At 31.3% G+C, this 26,983-nt stretch overlaps 1 protein-coding gene across 1 annotated transcript in view; it reads left to right on the top strand.

Moving 5' to 3' along the window:
• Positions 1-2,362: 2,362 nt before the first annotated feature.
• LOC139487082 (adhesion G protein-coupled receptor B1-like) overlaps positions 2,363-26,983 on the top strand; it is a 52,113-nt gene continuing 27,492 nt past the window's right edge. Inside the window, exons 1-7 of the mRNA XM_071272087.1 lie at positions 2,363-2,525; positions 3,784-4,031; positions 5,078-5,253; positions 7,040-7,140; positions 8,156-8,418; positions 11,453-11,614; positions 12,377-12,417. Of these exons, the coding sequence (XP_071128188.1) occupies positions 2,418-2,525; positions 3,784-4,031; positions 5,078-5,253; positions 7,040-7,140; positions 8,156-8,418; positions 11,453-11,614; positions 12,377-12,417 (1,099 nt within the window). The 5' untranslated portion in view covers positions 2,363-2,417. The remainder of the gene's footprint in view (positions 2,526-3,783; positions 4,032-5,077; positions 5,254-7,039; positions 7,141-8,155; positions 8,419-11,452; positions 11,615-12,376; positions 12,418-26,983) is intronic.

Genomic DNA, 26,983 nt, shown 5'->3' with positions numbered 1-26,983 from the left:
CAAACAAATGAGTTGGATTCACAGTAAAGAAAAAAAAAGTGTAATAAAAGTTTTACATTAAAATTCATCTCAAACATATGATTATGTCTCTGTATTGTAGCGATAAATTAACAAAACTTCACATTTTTTGTTTCTAAAATCAAAATGCAGGCAATGTGGTTTTTTTTACACATTCATGTTTCATAGATTTAACTTTCAAAAATATATTCCCCAATCTGCAACTAAAAACTATCAGACGAATATAATTTTGAAGTTAATTATAGTTTGCATTTTAATCAAGCAAAATAATGACCTCACAGGTAATTATGCCTTAGAGCATATTTCATTAAAATATTCATATGGTATCGTACGGGCTGTTTTTCGAAAGAATGACCTATTGTTCTTCAAAGAAAATAACTCCATAAAGGTATATAACTCAAGAAATATTTGTGATCCTCAGAGATGTAAATCCGTAACCAATGATTATTATTCTATTGAAAAGATTTAATTTAGGACATCTTAACATTATCTCTTTAGAATTGCGAATATTTGGGGTGCATTTGAAGGGTGAATATCAGTTAATTAAGTCTTGACTTTGCTGACAGTTATAGAAAATGTCATTATTTACGAAATCGGATATTTCTCTGCTTCCATATCACTTCCCCTCTTTTGTTAGTTGTGTCAATGACAAACACATAATTGTATTGGTGTATTTACAGGCACAGATAATTAAACTAATCTTTGTATTTCAGTACCTTTAAATTTTGTTTTAACTGAGATAATCACATATAACGAAAATGTATTGACTTCAAATATCTAACCTAGTAGGATTCTACGGAAAAAATCAAATGGACCAATGTGTCAATGAAAATTCTTTTCATTTTCTTGCACAAATGATGCATATTTGATAATAGCAAAATATCCCTATATGTATTAAGTTAACGTATTCAATACAAACCTTAATTTTATCAACAATTTCGTTTTCGAAAGAACATTACATTTTGGAAATGAAAGATAACATATCACTTAGGCAATAGCATGTAAAAAGTAAAATAACAAAAATACTGAACTCCGAGAAAGTCCCTAATCAAATGGCAAAAATTAAATATCAAACAAATCAAACGAATGGATACCAACTGTTATATTCCTGACTTGTTACAGGCATTCTCTTATGTAGAAAATGACGAATTGAACCTGGTTTTAAAGATAGCTAAACCTCTCACTTGTATGACAGTCGCAACAAATTCAATTTTATTGAGAACGCTGAGTGAACAACGCAAACAGACACAACAGGTGAAAATATCAAAAATAGGGGTGCAGTAGTCAACATTGGAACTCGGGATGGTTCTAACATTTCAAGAGAAAAACATTCAAAATAGATTTTTATGAGTATACCAATAGTTATACGATTTGCGTAGCTTGAACTACATAAAATTGGAATGTTAATTCAATAAAATATTACTAAACGTATGCACTGCCTTGCTATTTATACAAAAACAAAAATGATGAGTAAATTGACAAACGTACGTACCACAAGTGCAGATAATACTTCCAAATTAGGTGCATTGTTTTCCATGCCATTATAGAAATCTAAAAACGGATTTTCTAGAAGAAAACTCACATACATCATAGAAGTTGTTGTTGGAATGTGACGGCTGTTTATGAAACATCATTAAATCTAGTATGTCAGGTAATAATACATTTAATGAACATCGAGAACCTTTATGCCATAGAAAATATTCATGAACATCTGAAATTGATAGCATGTGGTGAAATACGGCGGAAATACTTACACGACAAAAGAACATTAACAAGACCGTTATTCTGAACCAAAGATTAAAGGCTCATTAGAGAACGTCCGAGGATTATCAGAGCATTCTACTACATACATTTACTTCTTATTAAACACACATTTATACAGATTCAACTTTATATTATAAATATCTTACGTTCACAGTACAAAATAAAAGAAAAACTGCTAATTTAACTGTTTAACAAAGTGAATCATACATTTAAAAATCAAACATATTAATCGATATTTAAGTTGATAGACAGAAATATACAACGGATTTGTGGATAATGTTAACACAAAAGAAAATATATGTGTCAGCAGTAAATTTAACAAAAAAATATACCTTATTCAGTATTTGATGATATTGTTAATTTCATTGTTAAAGACTTTTTAAGCGATACATATCTTTTAAATGTTTAAACGACACCAATATAATTCATTGCTAACAAAGTACAAGGCATAATTTCAATCAGTTATTGTCCTCTTCTTAGAATATAGTGCATTGGTTTTTCCAAAGAAAAATAGCTTTGATAAATATTAAAAGGTTTATGTAATACCCATAATGCATTTTATTTAGATTTAAAACATTTAAAAAAGGAATTGTTCAAAAGTCAGTGTGTAAGTGCATGTTCGGTTGTGATCAAATATGTGTGTCAACACTGTGAATGCGGTGTTGATTATAGTTAACATTGTGTGTATTTATGGATCCCATTTTCGAGGAGGTACAATTACATGGAGGCACATAGATAATCAGGTACGGTCAAAATTATATTTATTTTTCTAAAAATGTCCAGTACCAAATGCATTTTGGCGTTTGCTTTTTTTGAGTTCAAGTTATTCTGGTGGTCTGCTGATGCCCTTTCAAAGATGATGTGTTTTCTCGGTTATAGTTTGTTTGACTAACAAGGACCTAAATGGATTTTTTTTTATTGAAGGTCAACGTCGCAAGGTGAGGGTGGCAAGTTTATTTTTCAATAATTTCTGTCTTAAGGTGGTACCTTATACATCAGGGAGATAACTCTGTAAAGTCAGCTAACTGTTTTAATTACGTTGTGTTGTAAAAAGAATATTAAGCTTCTCAATGATCAAAATTTCTGTTTGTCAAATTGCTATATAACCAGTGTATTTTTTCTGACAAAACGGTTGGTTCAAAAAAAAAAATTTTTTTATATTTTTAATAAAGTCTCAAAGTAAATACTTTGACAACATTTTATGAAAATTAAACGAGCCAAATTAATTTTAGTGAAAGTGTTGGGTACCACCTTAATCAAAAGAGTTAAACACTGACTGCTGGGTTTATGGTACCTTCAGTGGTATCAGTCTAACAGCATTTGGATGTGATGTATGGCACTTAAAGAACAGTATGGGTTTTGGTTTGTTTTACCAGTGGATCTGATTAAACTCTGTCAGTGTATTCGTTTTTTTCTGTTTGGTTTTCATCGTTTATTTTTCACTTTACCTTTTTTGTTCAATATTTTTGGGTTTCTTTTTTACTTTTTGTGGTTAGAATGTATGGATTATAGTTATTTTTAGTGATCGTTTGTCTGTTCTTTTACTTTAATGCAAGTTAGTTTTGTAATCAAAGCAAGTGATGCTTAATATAAGTTTTGTTTTGCTGCCATATCGGTTTTTAATACCAATAGGTCGTGTATTAAAACAGAATTGAAACTTTCTTTGCAATGTTGTATTTGAACCAGTTAATAATATATGAGAAGAATCTTGAAAAAGTACAGTGGTGATGTTTTCGTGTTTTCTAATTATTGAGAAATTGAGAAGAATTAGCATTAATGTTCGGTTTAAAATTTCAATTGGTCATTACTGAAACTGTATACAATTCAGTCCAGTTAGAAATTTGTTAAAAGAGGCAAAACGGATCGTCCAAAAAATTTTCAGATTTCTCCAAGTATTTTCTATGACTGCAATGTGAGAAAGGATAACGTCATAAATGCATTTTACGTTTAGCAGTTGTTCCTTTTTTTTTTTTTTTTTTTCTAATATTTTTTTCATTCCAGCAAATTGACATCACATATAAACTATCGTTTCGTGGAGATACATCGAACCTTTTTTGCAATGAGTATGACAGCGGAGATTTGGTCGAGGGAGAAGGCACTTTAGATTGCTACAGAGGATGCTGGTTAAAGTTAGTTCCTTTGATGTCCTTCTACTGTATTGCATTTAGTGAAGAAGAAGGGTGGATATATGGTCAGAGAACATTAAATGTTACTCTCCCAAAAGTATTGGACAACATATACCAATTTCGGTAAGCAAATTCTAAATACGCGCATATTTACACAGAAACGAAAATAAAAAATATACGAAATCACACATCATTTGTCAATTTGTATTTCTTGCTTGACACAATTGTTTGTTATTACAGTGATTGAGATTAATGCAAAATGTAACTAGTGTACCTTTTATGTCAGTTCGTTTTGCTCACACATTGTAATGAATATAATTGAACTAATTGCGACTGTCATACACATGTTGGCTTTAAAATAAATCTAAATCAATCAGGTTTTACATAAGGACATACCTATACTTAATCAAGAACTTTTCATGTGTTTGATTTTTTGAAAAGAAAAACACACATTAATATCGTATTTATCAATTTCCTTTGGACGAATTTCATTCAATTATATCGTGCCGCAAATGAGCATACTGAAACCCGAGAAAAATTCAAAAAGAGAAAGTCTGTAATCAAATGGCAAAATCTAATGATAAAACACTTCAAACGAAAGGACAATAACTGTCATATTTCTGACTTGGTAAAGACATTTCAAATGTAGAAGTAACAACTGACTACATGTATGTTTGAAATACATGTAAAAAAAGATGTATTATGATTTCCAATGAGTCAACTCTCCACAAGAGAACAGAATGACACATACATTAACAACTATAGGTCACCGTACGGCCTTCAACAATGAGCAAAGCCCATACTATATATTTGTTAATGAATCAACAATACGACGAGAGAAAAGAACATTTTTCAAGAACGGGATGACTATGCTAATTTACAATAAAAACATGTATTGTACAGTGCACGAAACAATGATAATTGTATGCGAAATAAGTTTTAAAAGATACAAGTAATGCAAGGAATACTTACAAATGTATGAGAGATGTTTTCTTGTATAGACTCAATTTCTATGTGTGGTTTTAAAATACTTTGAAATACACCAACACTGGTGTTTAGCTTATCTGTGACAACATAACTATGGTTATGATGACGTCTATATTATTTTTATCATTTAAACAATTTGTATATAATGTAACTGTATTACGATATTGTCTTAACATTACTAGGTACGAAGGATACAACTGGATAAACCTTGAAGAAGGTGGGCTAGCCTGGTCTTTGCTTTCGACTGCAAATTTAACCATACGTGAAGATATTGCTAAAGTTAATTCCCCACCAATAAGCAATATTCCACCAGTTATTCGATTAGAATATGGATGTTTTTACTCTTTGTCACTTCCAGGTATTATTGAGCTTTGCAAATTTAGAAATCAATCGTGTTGATATTTATTGCTAATAATCAATTGATAAGTATATGTGGTCATTCACAAAATCCATAAAAATTATTTTATAATATAAACCTTTGCTCAGGATACCAAAGCGATGTTAAAACTAGTATTAGTCAATGAATTACTGACAAAAGTTCTGGTAAAAAATGAAAAGACTACCAAAACACATTTGTATGCATAACACCATATAGAAACATGAGGACTGAGCAGCACCAACGTCACCAATTGAAAATAAATTTACATTAGTTGTATCAGAAGGTTCGGAATATCCTGTTCATCATGTAACGCCCGCTTTGTTGGTAGGAAATCTTGCATAATTCTTATTCAATGGTGTCGAACAGAAATCAAAAGTAGACGAAAGTAACGACTGACTTCAAAACATAATATTTAAAAAACTGAAAAACCGAGTGACTAGATTTCTACTATAACCGGGTTTTTACCTTTTTAACATCGTTTTATGCTTTCAATGTCAAGTATTGATTTGAACCAAATGCACGGTTTGATTAGAAACACACTTTTATACTCAAACTATTGGTACATTTAAGATCAAATACATTATTGTTAGATTAAAAGACAGAATGTTTACAAGCTTTGACAATGGTCCTGAAGTTATTTCTTATTTCTATGTTTACTCCCTTACATAATAAAAACGAGATATGACGATTTTATTAGTTACACAGTGTGCAATTGCCTTAATATAAGACTTTATCGGGTAAATAAAATTCATATTGGGTGAGGACATTTGCACACTGTGTATCAAATGTATCCGGATTCTGTAATATTACATAAACAGTGATTGTCTTTATTCTGAAATTAATTCTGTATATTGTTTGTGCTTGGAAAGACAATTCAAAATACCTTGAGGCTCGCGTAGTTATATTAAAATCACGCATTCAGACGGGTTCACAAAGAAATGATCTCAAATTGTCAATAATAATACATCGCTTACGGTGAATAATTATCAATTTCAACATAACAGCTAATATCAACAGTTAAACAAATAAGAAATCATTCTCCAATTCGAAACAAAGGTGTACCAGTTGTCCTGCATTCTTAGTTTAGAAATGAACTTGACATTCACTTAACATACATGCCGAAATCGACATGATTGTTTTTGTGAAAAATGTACACATTCAAGTTTTAAATGGATAATTGTCGTCGTAGAAAATACTGCTGTTCATGTTCGTCTGTAATAAAAAAAATTGGTTTAATTCTAATTGGTTTTTAAAAAAATGTTAAAAAACAAACAATGTATAAAAGTAATCGTTAGTTAGCATAAGTTCAAACAATACGTCATTAAAATGCGACTGCAATACACATTCTGAGGTCACGAAGGTTCATACGACACTCGTTATTAGCAATACACAAATGTGTTCGGCAGTGGGTGGAGCTTTAAAGTGATATCTGTATAGTAAACAGATACAGTATAGCGATATTTATAGGGCTGTATTTGTATAATACGACACCAAATTGCAGGATAATTATTAGTATATTCACATTCCATTATTAGGACAATATCAACCAAATGTATTAAAATATTTAATCTTAAACTGTGAAAAATGAAAAATATAAAGACTATAAAGTGACTAAGTTGGTGTTTAATAAGTCAATAATATAAGGGAGATAATTCCAATTGCCGTTATAAAAATATGTACTGAAATTTTTTAGGACAATATCAGTCTATCAATTTGCGAGAAAAACACCAGATATTATTTCATATCAATTTAATCAATGTTTTAGTTCAAGACGAAGATGGTGATGTAATACGATGTCGATGGGCACTCACGTATCATGAATGTGACAGCGTATGTAAAAAGCTCAGTTATTCAGTATTGAATAAGGTAAACTTAAAAAGCTTAAGTAGTGATTCAGTATTGAATAAGATAAACGTTTTGGTAACACTTTCTTCAAGCAAAATATCAATACTCAGCGATTACACTTTTTTAAATCATTCCGTAAAATAAAGTTTCTAACTTTGTTCTTGTTTTGCTTGATAACTTTTTTGATCTGAATAATTACAAGTCGGTGATCTATTCAATTGTCAAGCAAAATTTATAGCCGACTTGATTTAATGAATTGTAGTTTAAACTTACTGTATTTGTTACTCTCCCGTCTTTGATGTGAAAAATTGAAAACAGAACGTTTAATAATTGTATGCATCAATAACGACAAAAGCAGAATATTTGAAAGCCGAGTATGTTCAAGTACCGAAACAGTTGAAGATCTATATGATAAAAAAAATACCTTAAAATATCGAATTACATCTAAGGTTAATTTTGCCTGAGAGAGTTGAAACCTTAGTGTCTTAACAATTTCAATATTTATAAACGGACATATTTAGAAAGGTTTGTTATAAATCATGCCAGTACCGAAGTACTGGAGGTATCGACCCATTGAAATAAAAAAAAAATGAAAACAACACGTTTATCGATTTTATGCGTCCGAAACGCTTTTCTTGATTTACCTGTATCAGGAACGTTCAAAGCAAAATATTTGAAGTCCGAGGATGTAAACGTTATACATAAGAGAGCGGACAACATTCCCTTTAACTTGTTTGAGATGGGCTTTTTTTTCTAGAATTTCTTTTTACAACATTTTTTATAAAAAAGGCGTACTCATCATTCGTAAATAAAACATATGCGCTTGTTTAACTTTAAAATAATACTTCTTTGAATTCTTTATTTGTACTTAAATGAGTATGAAAATGAAAATGAAGAGTAGTATTTAAGGATTTTCATTTTGTCTCCCGTATCAAATATAAATAATAAAAACAAAAATATGTTAAGGCGTGCGATCTTGAATTGTTGTATTTTTGATACAGCAAATATGACTTTTTTATTTTTTTATTTTTTTAAGGAAAAGTGTATTCTTACTTACAACGCAACTGGAACGACTGGTATGTACGCCGTTGCTCTACAAATTGAAGACTTTGCTACAGAACAGGCACTTAATGCATTAAGCAGCATTCCAATCCAGTTTCTAATAAATGTGACAGTGCATAATTCAACTGAATCTTGTAGTATTAAACCAGTTTTTGAAAATTTGCACGAAATAAATTCAGTTGTCGAAATACCTGTACACATTACATACCACCAGACAATTATAGCAAAAGGATTTCGGTGAGTAGTGAATTTTATAATTTTGCTATATTGATGTCCATTGTTCATTGTCATGGCAATGTGAAAATGATATTTAATGTCATGCATATTTGATATAACCTCTTATTGTGTTAAAATACATATTCTCCTTTTGTAATTATCAATAAAGTAAAGAACTATATTGTTTAAAATATTGCAAAGTTTTAAAAATATTTCATATATATTTTTTTTACAATGGATTGTATCTTAATGGATTAATGAGGAAAGACAATTGCTTCGTATCTCAAAATTATCATGTTTTATTGGAAGACTAAGTACTCACACTTTGATTTCAGTTACTGGTAGATTTCATCGTCACAGTTTTGTTTCATTAGAACGTATGTGATTGTTTTTAATCATAACATAACCGACTATTCAAGTTTTCTTTTGTGTACTGCCTTCTTCGGAGGCTTTTTTGACAGTTTTAGATGTCATTTAAAACAATGATGAGTATGAGGTAAAATAATCACTCGCACTATATTGGAAACCCAGTTATTGATCAGTTGGCACGAAACACATATAATATGTGATCATATCAGTAAGTGAGGACGGTAAGAAACATGATCACAGGTTATGAAATTAACATTGAAATGTTCATTGAAGTTGTTATTTAAGTGCTGAATCGACATGTTAATGCCACAAGAACAACTACTAAAGTGATTCCTTATTTATTGAGTTTTATTCCTGCAAATTTTTTTTCATTATTAATTTGTTTCCGCATCAAATAAAAATATCATGTAATCTTTCGTGTCATAACATAATTACCTTGTTGATGTGAATAAGTTATTACTCAAATTTTTAAACAAAAAGACAAAGCATTAGCGATTTTGTAATGTATAAAATGCACACGGGTGACATAACTCATTAACGCCAAATCAAGAAATTCACGGTCATGATTGAGCATGGGCATGTACAAATGTCATAGAAAGTAGAAAGGATCGTGTATGTTTCTGTCTGTGGTTTACAAAAAATAAAGATTAGTATCTTGTTACTTGTATAATTTAAAAGTTTTAAAACAAATATTGAAACACGTATCTTAACATTTCCTTTTTTGTATAATTTTATTGTTCATTTAACCTGGAACAGGGAGAGGTGTGTCGATGTGAACTTTCCTTATCATGCCAACGTCCATTACGGTACAGAGTAGTCCGAATAATTTTTTAGAGCAGCAATTTTTCACTTGAAGGCATTGTAGCAGTAAACATGAACTACCTTATCAAATAGAAGTAGTCTTTACAATATTCCCAGCACTTTATGTAAACTAAAATAATTGTAAAGAATTTTTTAAAGAGTTTCGAAATGATATGCAATAAACACAAAATCCATAAGTCGCAAAATTAAATACACTAATTAAAAGCATTAGGTCAATGACCTGGAACGAACTCCTTCTGCTAACTTTTCCTCTATTCCACTTGTTTGTTTACCCTATTACAATTTATATGTAATATTCTGGATAGATGAATACAAAGCAAAACTCGATTATCAACATAATACGCTAAAACCATGCAAACTTTTTGAAAAATTTGTTGCTTGTATTACAAATAATTACTAGTAACAAGTTCTGTGTCAAATCTGATACTGGTAAAATAGAATGATAGTTTTAACGGTAAACGTTACATCATCTATATATTCCACTTCTATTAGTCACAACACCAAGCGGTGATTTTAGATTTTGTTATAAACACTTGTTATAATAACACCTGAACCTCGTCATTATTCAATGATTGACAATACTTAATTTAATCATTGACAAAAAATATATATCTTCATAAGTTTGATCCGGTTGTAGAAGAAACCAGGACGGATTCAAACAAAAATATTTTGAAAGCAGAAAAACTTATAAGAAGCGCGTATTAATCAAATAACAATACTAATACTAAAAGTTTAGGCAAAATATTGGGCCACTGTATAGCTTGCTGTCCGGCTCCGTGTTTAAGACCATACTTTGCCCGACAATTGTTTACTTGTTAAACATTGCGTCTTGGATTGAGAGTTGTCTCATTGGCATAACACCATAACTTCTTATTTCTAAAAAAAAAATTCGCATGTGCTTTAATTCAGTTACGGACAGGCGATCTTGCTTGTGTATTCTAGTATCTCTAATATTGTAATCGAATTACTTCCTTGTTTTATGCTTATTCGAACATTTGACCTGAGACATGACATGTATGAACCATTCATGTTAACCTCCGATTATTTGTTGCGTTGTCTTGGTCAAACATAAGTTTCCCGTGAACTGTTAATTATAGTGGTGGTCATGTTTTACCACTTATATTTGGTTTTGATTTTAAGACGCTTCTTGTTGTACCAATTATTTGTTGTAGGGTTCGTGTTGCTTATTCTTTAGTTTTATATGTTGTGTCATGTGTACTATTGTTTGTCTGTTTGTCTTTTTTTTATTTTTAGCCATGGCGTTGTCAGTTTGTTTTCGATTTATGAGTTTGACTGTCCATCTGGTATCTTTCGTCCCTCTTTTATGTGAGAAAAGTTGATGTCCAGCTAAAAACATTAAATATCTTTAACTACCAAATCAAATGTTGTAAATGAATATGCACTATTTATTGTGAAGATTTGTCAATTGTCTCCTATACGATAGTAGTTTTGGTATAAAACACTACATTAATAATGCATTCCCTTTTTATATCTTTGTTTGGTCAATCAATATAGTCGTATTGAAATTGAATTATTACGGAATCATATCAGTAAAAAACGTTGTCGCTGTTTTGTTCACGTATCGTTGTCAATATTATGGAATTTGATGAGACTGTTATACAAGTGAGATATTCAGCTAGCTATAAAATCAGGTTCAATCCATAATTTTCTACATAAAAAAATGCCTGTACCATGAATATGACAGTTGTTATCAAATCGTTTGATGTGTTTCAACTTTTGATTTTGCCATTTTATTAGGAACTGTTTGTTCGAATTTTCCTCGGAGTTCAGTATTTGTGTGATTTTACTTTTTAAATAGTTTTAATAAATGTAAGCTGTCAAAAGTATTTTCGATTTATTATAGAATTTCAGAAATTAACGTTACTTCTCCAAAAGAAATGATTAAGTCGGAGCTGCTTAGCTATGGTATAGCCATCGATCGATGGTACGTCAATGTCACATGGACACCTGACGAGAAGGATATTGGTAATCATGCGGTCTGCTTTACAGCTTTCGATAGTATGAGGTAAAAGAGATATCAACGTTTAAAAATAAAATAACAGTTATTTGACCGACAGAATCATATAAAAAATAATGATAAAATCGTAAACGTAACATATGTCATTCCCTTTTTTCAGACTATTAATCATGTTTACGTCAGTGAATTAATTATAACAAAAATTCATAAATTTCGGCAATTTATTATACCTGTTATATTCAACAAACTAAAAGAAGTAGATATATGTCCTCCTGTGAAGTCTGCAGTTCTGATTGCAGTTTCTGGTTTCGCATAGTGCTTTTGATGCTCAATTGATACTTAAAATGAATCGGGGTTAGTTGTACGCTGGATAACGTCATGTTCCATAAATTAGTTTCTTCTTATAGGTAACTGCTTGTACTTGGATTTTATCTATATATCTTGATTTTGTTTATAAAATTTGTATCCAAATTGCTAAACATGTAAAAATAGAAATTCGTGCGAAGATTTCTGAGTTTGCAGTTTGTGTATTATTTTCACTTTTATGTTGTGTTTTACTGTATAATTGGCATGTTTTTACTTATATCACTGAAATATCCCTAACTAAAGGTAGAGATGTTAAGATATAAACAAAAATTGATAAATTTAATTGTCTTAAAAATACCGTGATTATTTGTAGTATATAATTCAAAATTAGCCACACCTTTGGGTTTTTTTAGTATTCATACTCATACGAAAAAAAATTAGCTATTGCTTTGGCACATTTTCTTTAAAAACAATTATTTACATTGAACTAATTCTTTATTTCAGTCAAGCTTCTAATCAGATCTGTATTACGTTACAAGTGAAAAGTAAGTAAAGTGATTTATTTTACAATGACTATGTGCAACAATTTCCATTTGTGAACTAAATCTTTTCGTACATAATAAAGGAGGAAAAAAAAGATTGGCAAATCAGATAGTTTATTCAAGTTTCATTAGACATGGTAGATGCGTATTCAGTGTATTGTGTAATTTGACAAGGAAATAGTGTGATACGTCATGTAATAACACAGGATTTAAATCTGTAATTCAATATGGAGATAGTTTTATGAAAGAACAAAATTTGTAAAGAAGTACTTCTTTTGTTTATCAAGATTTACGATTTGTCAAATATTTGCCAAAATATTTTTGTTAACAATGAATACCAAGGATCATTCAAGAGATGATTATCATCATACGATATGCAGTCGGATACTTTAATGATTGAGTCTGGATGTTTCTCCTGAACAAAAATTATATCGTTTTAATTTTGTTCGAAAACCCTAGCGTGTATTATTAGGACTACAATGTATGAAGATATATTCAGCTTAAAAAATGGTCATGCAAGAAAACTATTATTGTACCATTTAAAGTTTGTGGGGAAATGTTTAAATTGAAAGTTAAGATCAATCAAAGATGTTGGTTGGGGATAATAATAATGTATTTGACAAGAACATCGATAAACAAAGTTTCCGTTTATGTAATGATATCGATTCAAACAATTAGATATGTATTTTTACAAATGATAATCATTTTTTTTAAATCCCACTCAACCACCATAAAAAGATATTTACGGAAAGCATATGTTTTCAAAATTCAAACGATACTCGTTCAATTATGAGAATCGACTACATTTCGCTTATGAGAATAAGAAATTGAATTTATAAAATGTGAAAATGTTAACGTTGTTGCACTTCAAATAGTATTTCAATCACCAGCAACGTATCGATATTCAATGGTCGTCGATTTTAATCTGTTATATTTTATTTGCATCATCCAATATTACATTCATGTGTTTTTTTCTTTATATTTATTATAATGATTGTAACTTATATACAAATATCAACAATTTGATGATCTTTCAGGAAATACGTATATTCCAATCTTAATGAGATGTATCACTATAAATAGATACTACAGATCGTTATTCTAATTGAATTGTTCGAGATGAAAAACATACTTACAAAATGTTATAATCAGAACCCAATTTCACATGTCTAGTAAGTTTGCATGCTTGTTGACATTCTATTGTTTAAAGCTCATTGAAAACGTGAACATAGTGAATGCGAAATCACTTATTAAATTAAACGTAGGTAGTAAAAGAATTTTGTCCTTTATAAAACTGATTATGTTGGTTTTATCTTTGATGAAAAACAACCAAACACATGCAAAAAATATATCTACAATTAAACAAACGTAATCAATATCACAAAATATGTTTGTATCGAGTAATAGCTTTATCTGTTCAGGTTGCACTTTGTAAATACAGCTGTTTCTCAAAACACGCCTCTTTTGGGGAGTAATTGAATATTCATAGAAAAATAATTTTGTTTACATACTGGTTCCCAGTTATGCTCTCTGTGTTCAATATCGCAGAGACAAAAATTGGGAATGTTACCAGTAAATAAACACGTGCATATTGTTTACATTGAAATCTGTGGTAACCTTTCATTCGAGGTAGGGGTAGTTAAGAAAATTAGTGTAAGTTTTAACTCTGAGAAGTTCAGGGCATATAAACGTTGAAAATATGCCGCACAGCCCTATATTTTGACCTTTGAAAAAAATTGTGGTGCATATGAACTTTCAATTCTAGGATATGATTTTTTTCAAAACTTCATAGTAAAAGTGGTACAGTTTTAGCCGTAAAAGGAGTTCCTATGGGAAATTGCATTGTCAATATTTACAGAAATGCAACCTTCAATAAAAAAAATATATAACAGTATAGCCGACTATGTAGCCAACTATACGGTATTGGTTCGTCTTATTATTGAAGGCTGTACAATTGCCTATAATGGCTAACAACCACTTCATTTATAGTTCTGTTGATATCATTGGCAATAATACCACACACTAGTAACCCGAATTTAACTTGATCGGACAAAAACGCATTAACGCTGTTTAAATGAGATTAATCGTCATTTGATAAAGATTGACAAAAATTAAAAATCATTTTTAATTTATTTCAATGCATATCAAATCATTTTAATGCCAGTCAAATAGATTCGCTTGCAGTCGTTCAATTTAATTCAAGTTGGCGGTAAGTTACGTCAAACAAATAGGCCACGCCCCCGTTAAACTATTTCAAACTGGTATTAATTCGTTTTAAACCGTGTTAGGACCCGAGCTTTTAACAGGTAAATCACTCAAGCAAAACAACATCGATGTAGCTTTCGTTTATTTGTTTCAAACTTTATCGACTTATATATATAAATGCGTGTATTCTTATTAAAGTCATATACTTCACAATTTAAACAAATAAATGATCAATACACGTAACATATAAGGAATTTAAATAAAAACAATAAAATATTGATGCACGGTTTAAAAAATTTAAAACTTGTGAATCTGTTAAAAATAAAATAGTTAGATGTTTAACATATTTTTAATTTGCCCAAATGCAGTAGATCTTTATCTCTCATATTCGTTTCAAAACTTGCTGAGTGCTATGAAAACTTGTGACATGAAAGTAATGTATGGTCCATTGCAATGACTTACGAAACTTTAGGTATTCCTGTATATTTCCGTTTCTCTTTTTCTGTCTTCCTATAGTGTACTCGTAAATTTAATATAGACACGGAAATTAAAGTAACTTACAAAAATTATTTATTTTTCATATAGTTTAAATCGATGTATCTTATATTTTCGGTCAACAACAAATATTCCCTAGCTGTATATTGATATATTAGTCCTGCCGATTGGTGCAGATATAGAGCAGAATTGCTCACTTGATGAGGAAAGCATGAAACTTTGCATAGTAGTTCTTGGTTATATATCCTTTGATTTCAGCTATGGACCCACTCTGAAAAATCCAATATGGCTGCCATTTTCAAGATGGCGAGAAAACGGTATAAAATTCAAGATTGTCCTAAAAGTATTTTATATAATTTCGGAAATTAAAGTAATGATTCTTAAAAAATGGACTTCATGTTCTTGAATTTGTTATCAATTAATTCAAAAGTATAAAACAAATAATTTGGGTATTTCTATAACACATAAGTTGCAAATATAGCTGCATATACAAAAACAAATAGTGAAATTTAAAATGTTAATCAATATCATAATGTTACATGTTATTGTAATTGTTCTTTAAACGCTTTCAGTTTTAATGGTTGGAATGAAATAGGTTGAAACGAGTCGATTGACGTTAATATAGGTCGGATAAACTCATCTGAACTTTGAGGCAGTGCCGAGGGCACCTGTCTCGTGTCTCTTCAATGCCACGTCTTACGTCACTTATCGCGTTTGCATCTGCCGTACCCACTACATCGTCAAATTATTCTATGTAATCAATAGGTGTACCTTTCTTCAGGCGGATTAGACGATTGCCATCATTTAAAATGGTTAAGGGGCAACTATTTCCTTTTCCAACTACGTACGTAACCAATTTGCAACATTTCAGCGAGCATGTCCTAAAATGCACTCCTGGTCAGCACTTTTATTAGTCTTAATGGTAACAGTCATGTTTGAATTTGGTGGAACTGTAATGGTCGTTTTATGCAAACTAGCTGAGTTAAAATCTCGTTTCCACTATTAACAAATGACGCATTTATCTCTTTATTGTTAATGGTAATTGTGGGACTACTCAGGTTTATCACTGCGATCAGTGTGTCCAAAATAACTAGCCTAAGTATAACATCGTCTGTTAATGGCTCTTTGCACACATCCCATTGTATGTTTACTCTATTAATGTCGAGAGTCGTTCCTTATAATCTTCTCAATAACAAGCTGTTAACCTCACCACATAGCGTTACGTTCTCCAAATCTCAATTTTCTACGGGAATTAATTTCTCATTTACTAATGTTATCATTGCAGCAGTGTCCACAATCATGCTCACATTCTGGTCATGTGTAGTACCTCGTACTACTAAGCTATTTCAAATGGTTCGTCTGATGACAATATTGGACGAGGACTGGGCCTCTGTTCGATTGTGTGATAAGATGATGTTTCATTGCCAATAGACTTTGGAATCTGAGTTGTCCTAATGACCCGACCCTTTGCTCCATTGTTGGGGTTAAACTTTGATTTGCTCCGTATCCTGGTGAAGGTGACCGTTGTCTGAAATATTCGGGATTTCTGGAGTTTGTCCGTGGAGATGCTAACCGTTGTCTTTAGGGACTATATGATCTCTAGCTTAGTGGGGGTGTTACTGATCGATAGGCATTAAGCTTGGATGTACTTCTATCTGCCGATTTACCGCGATTGTATTGCTCAATAGATCTTCCACGTTTATATTGATCAGGTGATCTTCCATTGAACTGGTGATCTTCCATGATTTTTTTATCAGAAGAACCGAGATTATATTGATCGGCCAATCCAGTGTGAGGTTATGCAACTCATAATCCAAAGGACTGCTCATATTTTCTTTAACGGTGGTCGATGGTCATAATTGGCATTTTTTTATCCATATATCGCCATCTGGTTTGCTTTTGAGGTTTTCACGTGTTTTAACGCCTTGTTGAATGTTTCTAGGTTCCTCTCTATTACATGCCTTGAAGATTCTTTGTCTTTACATCCTCGACGGAATGTTTTGGTTGCAATCTGGTTTGATCGTCTTCCTTGCTGAAGCGCTGCTCCAAATGAATGCTTTTTAAGGCCTTGGAATCATCATCTGTGTTTACCATGCGAGCGTACTCAAAGCCAACATCGGCCTGGCAATCTGGGGCCTACACACATTTTTCCTGATTTCCCATTGTCATCTACCGGCAGTTCGTTCAAATTGGTTAATGAGCGCCTCCCAAGAGATGGATCCTCTTCAATTGAGTTTTTAAATTTGTGGCAGCTGTGGGCTTCGGCTCCGGTCCCTTGTTCAAAGATGTTCTTGCCACATGGTATATTCTCTCTCCAGTGAAGAGTCTGAAGAAGAGGTGTTGTCACACTCTTTTTCTTTCCTCTGCCCTTTCCTGGATCGGTCAATGGAGCCAACTTGATGTTATGGGAAGCATATTAGAGCTCCAGAAGCGGACGAGGTTGTCATAATTGGAGTGATAAATGTGGGATTTGCCATTGACTCGACTGGGATGATACCGTAAGTAGGCACTGCATTCAACATTGGAGAAACTCGATAGAATTCATTTGCAGTTAATTGTTTCTGTAATGGTGTGCTGATCTAAACCAAATATTATTGACTCATAGTAGATGGTTAGTGTGCGTAAGAAAACACATAAGCCTTTTGCTGGTATCCTTGATTAGTACTAGAGGTTTATAGTATGTTCTTAAGTGGAGATTGTTGTTGAATAATTTGAACTGTCTCATGCAGGGCCAAGGGCACTGGCATAGGACTTTTCACTTAAGGCGAAGACACCTTCAACAGAGTTGGTACGGTTTATGGTTCATGCGAACTTCAATTGTGGAAAGACCCACTGCATGGATTTTGTTGTGTACTTTTGGTAAACTTGCGTTGTACTGGCTAAGGTCAAATTTTGGCTTAGATGATGTGTCCATTGCAGTAAATATTAACTTCTTTATTTCGATTGTCCACTGATTCATTCACAACAGATGCCAGTTGTTGGAAGGTACCATGCTGTTCAAATGCACTTTGAAATAGAACTGTGTCTCCTTCCTCAGTTGTTGTCAGCTTGTCCATTCGTCTCACCACAACATTGAATATCTTATTGGTCTGGCCATCAATTCCGCCAAGCAATTATTACTAGCCTTGTGGTCTATCCTGTCTTCAGACTGCTGAAGTTGCTGAGATATTGCTTTCACCTGTTTGTTATTGAAATTCATTGCCACTTTCTGTTCAGCTTGAAACGTAATGAGACCAACACACATTTTATATATTCGCGCTTCGCTCTGTTTTATATTGCGGTAAATATCAACTGTTCTTTTAGCATTTGATTTTCTATCTGTTAAATATTCTTGGTACAATTGTTTAATAGTCATTTCTGAGCTGTCCTCTGTTGAAGCGTCTTCAGTTGTGGGTTTCTCAATATCACCAAGTGATTTAGTTTCTGCCATTTCAATGTTCTTGTCCTTGTTGTCCTCAATTCCTGCCATTTCACTGATATGTGTTTAACTGATTCTCAATTCAGTTTAATGTCTCAAATTGCAAAATATTGCGACCAAGAGATAAGATAGGCACTGAATAATATCTTAAGGCAGATAAATCCCAAATTACAGCTTTTATGTGTGACCCAAGACAACAAATAGTGCAGCTTTTAATGTAAGCTACTACTGCAGCTTTTTATGAAAGCTACTACTTTGTGTATGAAATGACAAGCAAGGCAAAATCAGAAAGGACAGAACTGGGACAGATATCAAATGTCACTATACATCAATAAAATGCTAATATTCAGGTCAATTCTCAATAATGAATATTTGCTTATTTTTCAAGGCGGCCATTTTGAAAATAGCCGCCATTTTGTATTTCAAAAATAGAACAAAACAAAATCTTGATAAGTACACCAAGTCATTCAAATATGTTGATTTTTGTGCACCCAGCACCAAATCCACTATGGTTTGTGCAATACTGGAAAATATTTTAGAACGTACGGCAGCCATCTTGAAATAGGCCGCCATATTGAATTTTGAGGATTAGTCCATAGCTAATATTGCTCAGTACACAAAAATGTACCATCATGCAAAAATTGGTGCTTTCCTCATTATTTGAGCAATTTTTTCACCGATCGGCCGGACTATATGAAATAGCTTGTAATAAAAACAATGTTGTGTTAAATAATAAAATTAATGAAGATACTGCTGACATTTGTTGAATTTAATAAACAGTTAAGTCTTGCACAACATTGTAAATGAAGGAACAGCTCAATAAACTTTTAAAACTGTGTCAAATTGTAATATCGGTCACTGACGCGAAACAGGCGTAAATTTTGGAAAAGCAGCACAATACGAAATTGTGAATTGTGGTTCCGATTTTGTACAGGGATTAGTGTGCTGTCATGCACCGTGACGTACACAAAGTCTTGCTATGAACATATATTCTGTTTATATGAGATAAATTTTAGTCTGCGATAACGATGGGTTGGTTGATTTAAGTTTTACGACCTTGACTTGCTCTAAGTCGACATTATCTTACGTCTAATGATTTTTAGAAAAAACCCGTATATTTACGTTTAGGGCATTTAATTTAAGTCTACCTACCAAATTAAAATCAACATAAACATTATTAAAATAAACAAGAATAGAAAAGAAACAATTTTGCATTGTTGCTCTGATATAATTTTTATTAACTATATTTGAGCGGTAATGTCTTGATAAAAACTGATTGTCGTATACATAAAATATTTCGTCTAGATGCTTTCGTTGAAGTTCGCGTTACATATCAAAATGAATTTCATTGGTTGAAACGTTTGCAAACTTTCAATCCAGGTGTTCTCATCGAGGTCCGCGTTCATGTTTCAATTCAATACACAATATTTCATCTAGGTGCTTTCGTTGAAGTTCGCGTTACATAGTAAAATGAATTTCATTGGTCGGAATATTTGCAAACTTTCAATCCAGGTGTTCTCATCGAGGTCCGCGTTCTTGTTTCAAATCAATACACAATATGAAGTCCAATATGAAAAACGTTGGTAGTGAGTCCAATGGTTTTCACACACGTCGCACTTTGTCTATGTTTGAGCACAATTTTTGTTTATATTGTTTATACTGTATTTGATATTCGTACTTTATATTTACATTTACTTAGGATTCTACTTTTACAGGAGTCTAGTACATTTAATTTAGTTTAATTTATTAAGTAGATATTTTGAAAGTCACCATTGCTTTTGCAATGGATGACAGTCAACATTTTACAGGGACTGGATATGAGGTAGATCCCCTTGAAGAGTACGTGCATAATTTACAAGATACTCATGTTGATACCCCACATAAGAATTTTGATTCTATTAGTGTTAGGTCAGGTACTGACAGTGAAGTCAGTACGTCTGAATACGAAGCAGCCCATGATTGGCAAACCCAGCGCCATAAGAAAAGGAAGATTAATATCTCTCCTGGTTTAAAAACTTATAGTGAAAGTGTACAAAGCACTATTAAGAAAGCTCCTACTAGAAGGAGACTAGAAGTGAAAAAAACTGTTAGCAAAGCGAAGAAGTTTTTCGCTGTTGTTACATGTGTTGATACAGAAATAAAACTGGGTCTTAAAAACCCTATTTTAATACAAAAACTGTTTAACAAAACAGTTGGTATAATTAAAACTTTAAATAAAACTAAAACAGGCAATTTATTTGTAGAGTGTTTTGATGTAAATCAATTTAATGAGTTAAAAAAGCTCAACAAATTAGGTGAGTGGGAAATCAGAGTTAATATTCCCAAAATTATGTCCACTTCTGTGGGGTGTATTTATAGAACCCCATCAGATATAAGTATTGATCAGGTTAAAGAAGCCCTAGAGGCATATAATGTTATCAAGGTAGAAGAAATGTTCTTCTACGATAAAGTAAAGAAACAGAAGGTACGTTCTGCCACTTTAAAATTATATTTTAATACTCCGGAACTACCGGAAAGAGTCAATCTGGGCTTTACATCATATAAGGTCAAAATTTTTGTTAAAAAACCTATACAATGTTTTAAATGCCAAGGCTACGGTCACATGCAGAACGAATGTTCTAATAAAGAAATATGTGTCCGTTGTGGTGGTGCACATACAACACCAAATTGTGATAAACCCCCCAAATGTATTAATTGTAATGGGGAACACCCCGCCTCAAATAAAGACTGTCCCAAGAGGATTGAAAATATCAAAATCATAACAAAGGTCGCTAAAGAGAAGTGCAGTTATAAGGAAGCACGGACAGAAGTAAAGCATGAAATTAAAAAACAAGATATAGTTCACCGTCCTAAAACAAAATCTCCCCTTCCCAAAGAACACACAGAGATAGAAGATCTTTTAGTATTTATAGCCTTATTACTTAAGAAACTACCTGCTATTAAGGAAGAAAATGCCCAATTTATTTATATTACAGATTTAGTTAAAAAGGTTTTTGGGTTTGAAATACAACCACAAAATCTTACAAAACGATTTACTGAACTTATATAAGCAAATATTTGTTTTACAGGGTAAATTGTACAGAATATCTCTTTTAATAATGTATATATTATATTTGTATTTAAACCTAATATTAGTCATGGCAGCACATTTTACAGTACTGCACTGGAATTGCCAGGGTCTTAAAGCCCATGCACCAGAATTTTTATGGCACTTAGGGTCTGTTAAACATAGGCCTGACATTATTTGTTTACAAGAAACTTTTTGTTCAAATGAGTCCGATTTTATAGATATACAAGGATATATGTTAGCTGCCTTCTCCACGAGAGGTACAAAAAGAGGGGGGACGGCTATTTATTGTAAAAATGGTATTAACTTTACTAAGGTATCGTTAATCAGTAAATTAGAGATTTCAGCTATTAACATTATTTATAATAAGAAACGTTTATTGATTGTCAATATATACGATCCTCAATCTGATACAGTTCAGACAGATTATGATACTTTAATAAATCAATTTGATACTGAATTTATTTTATGTGGAGATTTTAATGCTCACCACAATTTATGGGGTAGTGAAAGAATAGACACAAAAGGTAGAGAATTGGCAAATTCCATTTTATATAATAATATTTGTTTATTAAATGAAGGATTAGGCACGCGCCTGAATCCTACTAACCTTAAAACTTCATGTATTGATTTATCATTTTGTAGTTTGAATTTAGCTCACAGAATTCAGTGGTCAGTTGACCAAAATAGTACTTTTAATAGTGATCACTTTTCTATATCACTTAAAATAGATATCAAAGTTATCAATAGTGAAGAAAACAATAGTTTTAAATGGAATTTTAAGAAAGCTGATTGGAAGAATTTTTCCAAAGCTTGTAATGAGAGAATTTCAGATAATTATATTTCTGATAATATTGAAAATTCTAATACTAGATTAACTACTGAGCTTATTGATATTGCAACTCAGTTTATTCCCATTAAAAAATTTAGAAATAAAACGAAACCTTGTGTGCCATGGTGGTCTGACCAATGCACCAAAGCGATAAAGGAAAGAAATAAGGCTAGAAACAAAGCTAGACATACAGGAAAGGGGCATGACTTTATTATTTATAAGGAAAAAAACAAAATTAGTCAAAAAGTTTTACAGGATACACAAGATATATATTGGAAAAATTATTGTAACACATTGAATGACAATTCCAACATTTCAGATTTATGGTATAATATTAAAAAAATGCTTGGCAAAATAAGCAGCAAAAAAGAGATACCAGCTCTTAGAGCATGTGGTCACTTTTTAACTAATACTATTGATAAAGCAAACTATTTTGCTAAAAAATTTGTAGAAGTTAGTAGTTCTAACAACTATGATAATGAATTTAAAAAACATAAATCTACTGTTGAAGAGCAGGAAATTAACACGTTTCTTAAATATTATAAAGAAAATCAAGATTGTTTTAACGAAAAATTCACTTTACAGGAATTTAAAGATGCAATTTCAGATACAAACGATAGTTCACCTGGTAAAGATAAAACAAGTTATATTATGTTCAGACATTTGAGCGACAAAACTTTAAACATTTTTTTGCTATTTTTAAATAAAATATGGTTTTTACAGGAGATTCCTAAAGACTGGAAGCATTCTGTGGTCATCCCATGTTTAAAACAAGGAAAAGATTCAAGTGATCCTTTGTCTTATAGGCCTATAGCTTTGACCTCTAATTTTAATAAAATTATGGAAAAGATGGTAAATAACCGATTAAGATGGTTTTTAGAAAAAAATAATTTATATAATCCAAACCAAAGTGGATTTCGAAAAAATAAAAATACGTTGCAGCAATGCATTAGACTCGATAACGAAATACATAAAACTTTTGCTAAGAAATATATTACTGTTGGCGTTTTCATAGATTTTCAAAAGGCTTTTGATATGCTATGGAAACACGGATTATTAAAGAAAATGGTTAATTTTGGTATTAAAGGAAATTTACTAGCTTATGTCAATAATTATTTAACATCAAGAACTCTACAAGTTAAAATAAATAATACTTTTTCAGAAACTTATTTTGTTGAAAATGGTACCCCACAAGGGAGTTGTATAAGTCCCACTTTATTTAATATTATGGTTAATGATTTATCAACATGTTTACAAAACTGTGAGATTTCACAATTTGCAGATGACGGTGCTATATGGAAATCAGGTTCATGTATTAAGTTCTTACAGAAAAAAATCCAACTAGACTTGGATAATATTTGTAAATGGTGCTCTACATGGGGCTTTAAAATCTCGCCAAGTAAAACTGTTGCTATGATATTTACAAGAAGAAACAATATAAATATATCTTTACAACTTGGTAATCACACATTAGAAATAGTTAAAGAAATTAAATTTTTAGGATTAATTTTTGACAGAAATTTAACTTGGCATAACCATATCCAAAATTTACAAACAAAATGTCTAAAAGTTATTAACTGTATGAGAGTACTTACAGGAACAAGATGGGGCGCAACCAGTAATACTCTTAGAACTATTTATATTTCTTTGATTAGATCAAAACTTGATTATGGATGTGAAATTTATAATTCAGCTTCTTTTAGCAATAAAAAATGTCTAGACAAAATTCAAAATCAGGCATTACGTATATGTACCGGTTCAATGAGATCAGCTTCCTTGAAAGCTTTGCAAGTCGAAATGGGAGATCCACCTTTAGAAATAAGAAGACAAAGTCTAATAGCAAAAGCTTTTTTAAATATGACTAGTTTTGATAACTTACACCCGGCAAAAGCCGCTGTTAATGACACTTTTATTTTTGATTATTACTCAAAAAACGTTAAACGAAAACCTTTTTCAATAACTGCAAGAGATTTCCTTGCTCAAAATAATTTTTCTACAGAATGTATTTATAATTATTCAGAATGTCCATGTCCACCATGGCATATTGAAAAATCACTGGTTAAAACGCAACTTCATGATAAAATAAGTAAAAAGGATCTACCACATTTGATTAAAAGTGAAGCCGAAATATTAATTGACTCAGAATATTCAAAACATTTGCAAATATTTACAGATGGATCTAAAGACCCACATGGTAATACAAGTTGTGCATATGTTGTTCCAGAACTTAAAATTAAAAAAGGTTTTAAACTACCAAACTACATTTCTATTTTTATGTCAGAATTAATGGCAATATTTGTAAGTCTTTTATGGCTAGAAGATTTTAGACCTATTAAAACTGTAATTTTTGTAGATTCTCTGTCAGCTCTTCAAGCCATCAGAGCTCCTATTTTTAAAGTAAAGAATCAAATTTTATACGATATTCATTTAATTTTGAATTCACTTAAAAAGGGGGGATCAGAAATTATATTTGAATGGATACCAAGTCATGTTGGAGTAATGGGCAACGAAAGTGCAGATTTACAAGCAAAAAACGCACTTAATTTAGACAACTGTATAGATATTATACCTCTCTTTAAAGAAGATATTAAAACTGTCTGTAAAAATTTTCTGAAAAATTCATGGCAACAAGATTGGGAGACAAACAAAGATAGGTCATTATTTAAAATTATTGATAAAGTAAATTTTCAAATTATTATTCCAAAATTAACAAGAGAGAAAGAAGTACTACTCTTCAAATTAAGAACAGGATATATTGGGCTAAATAAGCACCTGAATAAAATTGGAGTAGTAACCTCTAATCTATGTATAAACTGTAACCAGATCGAAAGTGTAGAGCATTATATGTTAAATTGTAAATTATTCAATTTAGAAAGAAAAATTTTATTTGAAAAACTAAAAAAATCAAACGTTACTGATTTTTCACTTAAAAATCTACTAAAAGGTTATAATTTTGCACCCATTTATGAATATGTGTTGAGTACCAAAAGACTACATTATGTCAACAATACGTAACAATTTTTTTATTTTTTTTAGATTTTATTAGGTTTTATCTGAACTAAAATCAAATGCTGTATTTTGTTTTACCTTTTACATATAATTCAAATAAAAAAAAAATAGGGGTCTACCTATATTAGGGAGAATTTATTTTCTGCCCCAGGATAAAAATTGTTAAATTTGTTAATGAATACTTTTAATAGTTAAAGACTTTTTATCATGCTATATTCATCTACATCAAAACACCAGAATAGCTACCTTCCCTATATATCTTCAAACTTTCAACTAGACCTCGATTAAGAATTCACTACTTACGTAGCACTACATAGTTAATTTTCATTTCATTCATTTTCATATTTAAGCTGCTCAATTTATTACACCTTTTTTCATTATAATTCATGATAAGTCATCGACACAACATATAGACAAGTAGATTAGCGGTGCCAACCAGTGGTCACCCCCTGACATGGTAGTCGTGATATACAGGGTATGAAATTATGTAAAATATTTAACCAGATTGTCGTGTATGTAGCTTGTTTAACAATGGCGTCAGCACAAGTACATCGCATGTACTTACTGGAAAAACAAGCAAGTACAATTCAAACTGGAATCCTTGAGCATCCTAGTATATTAATATAGAAGCATATAAAGTCCAGTATTTTATTATAGAAATAAGTTAACATATTTTTCTTTTTATATATATATATATACATGTATATATACAATTTGGCATTTTTGGGGGGGTATATCATGAAACAGTTTTTTGCATTTCGGGGTCTGGACAGTGGCGTGTCCTCTGCCTGACTGATCATCAGACAGAGAACAGGTCAATGTCTGGTTCCAGTTTGCAACTAACCTACACTACCATGGTTAGTACCTCCGTGAGATAGTGCGTATACACGATTCTCACGGGACCACTGGCTGGGGCAACTGATCGAAACTTAAGTCGAATATTTCAAAAGCAAGTTAGTAACATCTGTTTTAAAAAATTAAAAAAAAATGAGCGACACACTTTAGGTCCTTTTAAAACTCACAACAAAAGAAAAAAAAAAAAAAAAAAAACCAAACAAACATTAAGTACATTTTTTTTTTTTTTGTCAAAAAACAACATTAGGAACATGTAGGGCGCAATTTCCAGTTGGAAAGCCGTCCTTAAAACCCCCAAAGAAGAAGAAGTCCAATATGGTAAAAAAAAAGAATTTTAAACTCTACGATGTCCGAGTAAATAAATAGAATTTAGAAAATAAAACACTTTTACGATTCTTCCAACACAATAAACTTCCAACACAACAAATATACTATCCTTTTCGCCGATGAATAATTATTACTATAATATAAGAACTAGGATTTGTATACTATTCAATTTGGGAACAGTATACCTAACAATATATATGTTCCTGATTTGATTTATTCCTCGAGAAAATAAATTTCATTTATTCACTTAAATCAATAATTGATCAACTTGAACTTTGAAAAAGTTAGCTTTTCGCATCCTTTAATTTAAGGTAATTAAATCCGAAAAACTAAATAAAATTAATTGCATTATTTAATTTAG

Source organism: Mytilus edulis, chromosome 8, assembly GCF_963676685.1.
Source record: "Mytilus edulis chromosome 8, xbMytEdul2.2, whole genome shotgun sequence".
Taxonomy (NCBI): Eukaryota; Metazoa; Mollusca; class Bivalvia; order Mytilida; family Mytilidae; genus Mytilus; species Mytilus edulis.
This window is presented reverse-complemented; position numbering and strand designations above follow the sequence as displayed.